At 46.4% G+C, this 7,735-nt stretch overlaps 1 protein-coding gene across 4 annotated transcripts in view; it reads left to right on the top strand.

Annotated features, from left to right (window-relative positions):
- Positions 1-2,976, top strand: part of CITED1 (Cbp/p300-interacting transactivator, with Glu/Asp-rich carboxy-terminal domain, 1) — a 5,685-nt gene extending 2,709 nt beyond the window's left edge. For 3 of the 4 annotated variants that reach the window (XM_014532729.1, XM_014532732.1, XM_014532730.1), the window contains exons 2-3: positions 1,731-1,855; positions 2,373-2,976. In XM_014532729.1, the coding sequence (XP_014388215.1) occupies positions 1,796-1,855; positions 2,373-2,900 (588 nt within the window). In that variant the 5' untranslated portion in view covers positions 1,731-1,795 and the 3' untranslated portion in view covers positions 2,901-2,976. Of the gene's footprint in view, positions 1-29; positions 1,856-2,372 lie in introns of those variants that run through there. The other variant, XM_014532731.1, reaches the window with a different exon arrangement.
- The last annotated feature ends 4,759 nt before the right edge of the window (positions 2,977-7,735 follow it).

Genomic DNA, 7,735 nt, shown 5'->3' with positions numbered 1-7,735 from the left:
GGCGGTCAGGGAGGTTGGGGGAGTGGGGCTGAGAGAGCGGCCAAGAGAGACAACAGATCTGAATGGAAGCAGGGTCCTGTTTAGGAGAGCTCACAGCCTGAAGAGGGAGATGTGGCAAAAGGGTCTTCTTCCCCAAGAACTGATATTAAAACTTTTTTCTGGCTCTTTCTTTTATTCTATAACTTTTTCCCCTCCTTTTTTTATTGTTGTTGCTACTGTTTCTTATTTTGTACACTCGGGTACATTTGGGCGGCATAAAGAACGAAGGCTGGATACGAACAGAGAAAGATGGGCAGGGCCCCTCAACGTTTTTCTTAGGATGTGAAAATTGCTTAATACCGAAGATGCTGGGCTCTGGAAGACGACATGGATTAGACTCCTTGTCTTGTGATCACTGGCTTGAAACATGACTGGGTAGCCTCGGAGAAGAAACAGGCCTCCAATCAAGCAGTGGTAGTGATGACCCAGCAACTGATTTTTTTCTCATGTTTTCTCCCCCACTTTTTCGTTTCTCTATTTTCTTGCCTCCCTACCCTACAAGTAAGTGGTGCAAAAGATAATAAAGAGAAGTAGTAAGTGGCCACTTTCTAGAAGTGTCTGAGCAGATTCTTAATGACCACTGGGGGAGGGAAATGTCAAGGAGAATTCTAGGCTTGTTCGAAAGATTAGACATGCTTTTTAAGGTGTGGGAGATTCTTTGGGGCAAAGGGTATTTATAAATACAAAATTCGACATCTCTGATTCATCATGAAGGCTAGAATAGATGAAGCTTAAAAACAAGCTTCTAGGAAAATAACGGGAGTTTTCAGGTGAGGAAATTTTTTGTTTTCTGGTTTGAGGGAATTATTTTTCCCTCACCCCCTTATCCTTCAGCACTTGAGCTAGGGAATTATTTCTTCAGCAATTGTTTGAATCATTCTAGGTATGATTCAGTGGTCAGGCGAGGCCTATGGACATAAGAGTGCTAGCTCCTGCTCTCAGAACCACTGCCACTTGATAGGAAAGCCATTGAATCTCTGTTCCTGTTTCCCTCCAGGAAGAAGTATTCCCATTTGTCACTACAGATGGGTGTGGCTGGGCTCAGACCAGGTGTCCTGGGAAAGCCCTATGCTACCTGGGCTGTCTTGGAGGGGGTTTGAGGCAGGGAGGAAATTGAGACATTCCTTGCTGCTCTCTGGCCACCTCGGAGCCCCCAGCCCACCTTTATCAGCCTGGCTTTTCTCACACCCATATCTGAGTCAGGGCTTTGGAGCTCCATGGCATTTACGTTGGGGACTGATTCCTTCCCTGGGCTACAGCCTGCAGCTTTCTAGGTCTTCCTTGCCCTCTTTCCCACTTTTTCTCAGTCCCAGTGGAGGCCCCAGCTCAGAAGCCAGTGGCCCATGAAGACAGTGTGCTACTTATGAATATTTATGCCTTCAGAATCAGGAACAGTGCCATGCCACCCCACACACACACTTGGGGCTCTGAAATCACTGGCATGGGAAAGCGGTCATTGTGTACCCTCTTGATGATGTGGATAGCTGGCTACCTGGGCAGCACCTGGCTAATCAAGCAAACAAAGTTCCAGCTTGATCTTCTCTCTTGCTCACGTGGTCTCTGGTCTTGGATCTAACCCTGTCACCATCCTTTCCTTGTAGCTGTATGTAATTGCCCTGCTTTTGGCTTTGCTAATTTTTTCTTGGCTAATGAAACCTTTGCCCTTCTTACCTTTTCTCCATCACATACAGCACAACAGCTCCGGCTGGCAGCATCACCTCCCACCAATTTATCCAACTTCTGCTGAGGCTCTGAAATGCCAACGATGTCGAGACCTGCACTTGATGTCAAGGGTGGCACCTCACCTGTGAAGGAGGTAACTTTTGCCATTTTACAAGGAGAGACATTTAGACCTGGGAAGATGAGCTGGTCTGGGGCCACCTATAGGCCCTCCTAGGTGTGGTGTCTAGTGTCCTTTAGCAGAGAGGAGACAACAGGGCTTTCTCTAGGGAGAATGAGGATAGCTTCTGCCTAAATGTGATCAAACCAAACCCACTCAGGTTGTTGAAAGATGGCAGGGTAGGGAGCAGAGAATTAGAATCAGAATCAGACAACACCATTGAAAGGATTAATGTGAGGCTGAGAAGAGGGACAATGAGATGCCTTTAGAGTGATGAGGTGGAGGGAGGGAGATGAAAGCAGCAAACCCACTTAGGAGGGCAGGTGCCCAGCATGAGCACTTTGCTCTGAACACTGAGCTCAAGAGGATCCTCAGGCTGGGAGCTTAACTTTGCAGGGGGCCTTCTTGCTACCTCCTCACCACTAGCCCCAAATGAAGTGCATGTAGGAGTTTTCTGGGCCTGATATTATGTTGCACCTTTCTTGTCTTCTAGGATGCCAACCAAGAGATGAGCTCTCTAGCCTACTCTAACCTGGGGGTGAAAGATCGCAAAGCAGTAGCCACTCTGCACTACCCCGGGGTAGCCTCAAATGGAACCAAGGCCAGTGGGGTTCCCACTAGTTCCTCTGGATCTCCAACTCCAATAGGCTCTCCTACCACCACCCCTCCCACTAAATCCCCACCCTTCAACCTGCACCCTGCCCCTCACCTGCTGGCCAGTATGCAGCTGCAGAAACTTAATAGCCAGTATCATGGGATGGCTGCAGCCACTCCGGGCCAACCAGGGGAGGCAGGGCCCCTGCAAAACTGGGGTTTTGGGGCTCAGGCGGGAGGGACGGGGTCACTCTCTCCTCCTGCTGGTGCCCAGAGCCCTGCTATCATCGATTCGGACCCAGTGGATGAGGAGGTGCTGATGTCACTGGTGGTGGAACTGGGACTGGACCGGGCTAATGAGCTTCCAGAGCTGTGGCTGGGGCAGAATGAATTTGACTTCACTGCAGACTTTCCATCTGGCTGCTGATGCCAACTGTCCCTAAACATGAAGGAATAAAGCCACCAATTCTGTTGTAAATAAAAATAAAAGTTACTTACAAAGAGTTGGACTAACTGGAGGTGTTCTTCATTGAGGTCTAAAGATGTGTTGCATGGTCTGGTGTCTTTTCAGCAATTCTGAGGCCCGTGGTGGGGTGTGGGTGGATAGCTGGGAGGGAGCTGGATGGGATGGGAGGAATGGGGGTGGGGCGGTAGGGGACTGCTTACCAAATTTCTGCCGTTATCTCTTCAGGAGCCCAAGTACCTAGCCTCATTGCCCTAAGTCCCCAGGAACACTGTCCTATTCGAGGTTAAATACAGGGGCTGGTTGGGGGCATTCTCAGAAGAAAGACTGATCCAGACCCTTCCTCAGCCTCCTCGCCACTTGCACATTCAAGTCTAAAGGGTTGCCCTGGCCACGTGACACACACTTCACCAACCCTAAAAGCCATCCCCACCCACTCTATAGCTCCAATCCAATTGACCCATTAAGGCGTTGCCCTTTTGCCTTTGAGCAGTAGATAGGACCTAAATAGGATCCTATGACCTGAGAGCTCAGATTTCTCTGGAAAATTACAAAAGCTACAGACTCCCAAGATTAAACTGAAATTCTGATGCCTTCTTCAAGCCCCTCAGACAATTGCTCAGGGCCTCCCTCCAAGCCTGGTCTGAGCGTCTCCTGACTCTGGCCTCCCTGGCTCACCATGTATAGGGACAGCCTGTTTATTAGGGCTGTCCTCTCCATCTCAGATATACAAATCAGGGCTGGACTTGACAAGTTCAGCTTTTGGGGATGCCTTTGCCCTTAGATTAACTGCTGAAGAGGCTGTGGCTTTGGAAGCATGCCAAGTGACAAGACAGTAGCACTGAACTGGATCCTGGCCTTGGGAGACGGCAGTTCAACCCCATCCTTGTGTTAACATAACCCAAGGGTCTTCTCTACCCACATTTCAGACTCCTGGAGATATCCTTCCTTGGACATTGTGGAACTTACTTGAAACAGCTCATGACTAGCATGAGGCCTGACCCACAGCAAGCACTTTCGAAGGAGCCAGCTGGCAGAGGCAATGCACTGGGTTTGGCACTCGCTGAGCACCTGCTCTGGGCCAGGCACTCTGTAGGCATGGGAGCATGAATTATATAAAGTGTGTACCTTTGAGGGGATTCCCCATCTAGAAGGAGAAAGATGAACACAGTATTGCCTATAACACTTGCGGAAGGTGCTGTTCAATCCCAGAAAAGGAAACAGCTCCCTCTGCCTGGGAAGTCTGGAGAAGGTTTCCTGGTACTAAACTGGTTCATTTGTTTGTTTTTAATATCTCACAAGTAGTAAGTACATGATACAATCTCTTTGTGAAAGTAGAAACTTTACAGATAAGGTTAAATCCTTTGACCCAGTCCCTCCCTCAATCTTGATCACCTCTGGCCCTGCACAGAGGTAGCAAATGTTTATCTGTTTGTGGTGTATCCTCACTGGTCTTGCTCTGTGCCTTTACACAAAGACATATGTACCTACAAAAACAATAGGGTTTAAAAATAAGACTAGAGCCAGCCAAGGAAACAATGAGTAAGGGGGAAAGCTGTTGTGCAGGCACAGGTTCATGAAAGGGGCTACAGTGGCTAAAAACCAGAATTTTTGTGTTCTTCTAGAAGACCAAGTGAGGAGCATGCCTTTATTTTTAGTACCACCAACCCTGTAGCTTGTGGAGAATCTCTGGCAGTTTGTAGGAAAACAAAGAATTAACCAACTTTGATTTTTAGGATTATCCCACTGAAGATAAATGGTTAGATTTATCTGACCCTGCAAACAGAGATGTGGGGTTCTGAGGTGGAGACATGGGGTCCTGAGGGGCTAGTAGGGTTGAGGTAAGAAAACAAAGAGGAAAAACTGGAAGCCTGGGAGAAAGTGCGGAGAACCAGGGGACCGGAGGGCCTGGAGGTCTGTGTGCAGAGAAGAGGTCAGGATTGAGGGAGGCAGGAAGTGAAGGGAAAGGAGGGAAGCTGTGGTCAGCAAGTGGGTTTCAGAATCTGGACAGTCTATTGACAGGGCAGGGGTGGGCTCAAGAGTGGGGTCTAAAGCAGAATGGCAGGATGTGGAAGGAGCCTAGACCCTAAAAGGCTGGAGGGTTCCAGGTCCCTCCTCTGCTGGGGCCTTCACAAGAACATGATTCTGGACAAACGAAACAGGTCAGCAGGCTAGACTGTTTGCCACCCCTGACCTCTGAAGCCCCTAGGGTGTCAGCAGCCCTTAGGGTGAGGAGGAAGAAGCCCAAGCCAGGGGTCACTGCCTCTGATGGGGAGGGGCTGCCTTGGAATCATGAGGTGACAGGAGTACAGCTTGGGAAGCAGGTGGTGGTGGGGAATGGCCTGGACATCCCTAGAGAAGGTGCTTCTAAAGGATGAGAGAGAACAAGATCTTGGGCATGGCAATCCTGCCTCCTGGTGCCAGTAAAGTGTGGCCAACTGAGCAGCCTCTTCGTCAGAGGGCTTGGAGGGAGAGGGAGGCAGGGAGTAACCTCCAAGCTGAACTCAGGTGAGGAGTGTGAGGCAGTAATGTTTTATTGTTGGAGAAGGAGCCAGAGAGACGGAATGTCACAGGGCACAGTGGGGGGAAGGCAGGGAAGCCTCTGCCCCTGCCACACTATTTCATATTCAGGCCCTTCATAACACAACTAGACAGGTTCAGTAGGTTACCAGGAATATTTCTGAAGCCAACTCCAAGTCTCTCCCTGGGGGCTAGGAAGCAAGGTTCCCAGATGCACACAGGTAAGGAACACTGCCTGCCCTCAAGGAGCCTGAAGATGTGTAACCAAGAGCATCTCCTAGAGATCAGGAACTGTGATGCTCCCTAGGGGCAAATCAGGGGACTCTGTCTCTGGTCTCAAGGAACTCACAGTCCAGTGGTGGAGACAGCGATATTCTTGAAGGATGAATTGGATTTCCACAAGGCAGCAATGCTGGTGGGGAACTGAGGGGAGGACATGGCACAAATGAAAAGATCAGGGCATGCTGTAAACCAGAACCAAACATGAGAAAGCCCATGGCTTTGTCAGGGAAGGGTGGAAAATCCAGCAGCTTAATTTCCTTGAAGGGCAGAAAGCTGAGAGAAGATTAAGTTTGAATCAGATCTTGCATTGTTTCTACTTTATTCCACAGACCAAGGGGAACCTATCATTCCTCAAACATGGACTGAGTACCTACTAAGTACCAGGTGCGCACTAAGCACTGCAAATATGTGGTGAACACATTGCCCTTTCTCTCATGAAATTTTAAGTTTAGCTAGGATATAGACAACAGTCAAATATCATGCAGATAATTACAAATTATGAAAAGAGACATGAAAAAAGTTACAGGTGCTATGAAAGAGTATAATGAGGGACTTAATTTCAATTGCAATATATCATGGAGGGCTTCTGAAGGTTTTGAATAATAGAATGCTGTGGTCAGAGCTTGCATGAGGAAAATGAACCAGGCTATACTGTGCATGGCAATTGGAATTATGGTGATGCTAGAAAGCTGTTACAGTGATTTAGGCAAGAAGTGAAAAAGACCAGACACTAGACTATGATGAAAGGGCAGCATTTCAATGGGGAGTTACTGTTCACTGAATATAGCGTTTCACTTTTGCAAGATAAATTTTAGAGATCTGTTGCACAGCAATGCGAATAATTTAACACTACTGAACTGTACACTTAAAATGGTAAAGATGGTAAATTTTATATTATGTGTTTTTTAACCACATTTTTTTAAAGGTAGCATTTCAAAGTAGAGAGGTAATGATGGACTACTCAATAAATGCTTTGGAACAATTGGATACACTACCTCACACTTTACACAAAAATAAATTCCAGATGGACCAAAAAAATTTTAATGAAAAAGTAAAACCATAAAAGTACTAGAAGAAAATATGGGAAGATTTTTTTTTTAATCTTGAAATGAGGAGGCCTTCCAAGAATGACACAAAACCAGACGTTATGGAAGAGATTTATATATTCAACTATATTTTTAAAAACCGGCAAGGCAAAAATACCATTAAAAAGGCAAAATCAAAAGAGAAACAATAGCCTAGCTGGTGTGGTTCAGTGGTTGAGCGTTGACCTATGAATCAGGAGGTAGAGGTTCGATTCCTGGTCAGGGCACATACCCGACTTACAGCTCGATCCCAAGTAGGGGGAGTGCAGGAGGCAGCCAATCAATGAGTCTCTCTCATCATTGATGTTTCTATCTGTCTCTCCCTCTCCTTTCCTCTCTGAAGTCAATAAAAATATTTTTTAAAGAGAGAAACAATAATCTGGAGTAAATTTCTGCAACTCATAGTGAATATGAAAACAGCTGTTACAAATCAATGTCAAAGACCACCAGCCTAATATAAAAATGAGCAAATGATATCAAAATTAAATACAGAAAAATAAATTAAAATGGCTTTAAAACTCATCAAAAGCCCTAGCCAGTTTGGCTCAGTGAATAGAGCATCGGCCTGCAGACTGTAGGGTCCCAAGTTTGATTCCAGTCAAAGGCACATGCTCAGGTTGCAGGCTCAATTCCCAGTAGGGGGCATGCAGGAAGCAGCTGATCAATAATTCTCTCTCATCATTGATGCTTCTATCTCTCTCTCTCCCTTCATCTCTGAAATCAATAAAAATATATATTTAAAAATAAAATAAAACTCATCAAAAGATGCTCAAATATTCACTCATACCAAAATGTTATTTTAAAAACTACACTAGGGGACATATAGTTTCAGAACAAGATGATTTAGACTCATTTTCCCTGCTCCTCTCCTACAAATACAATTATATTTCCTAGAAATTACTCAACCAATAA

Source organism: Myotis brandtii, unplaced genomic scaffold (assembly GCF_000412655.1).
Source record: "Myotis brandtii unplaced genomic scaffold, ASM41265v1 scaffold903, whole genome shotgun sequence".
NCBI classification, from domain to species: Eukaryota; Metazoa; Chordata; class Mammalia; order Chiroptera; family Vespertilionidae; genus Myotis; species Myotis brandtii.
This window is presented reverse-complemented; position numbering and strand designations above follow the sequence as displayed.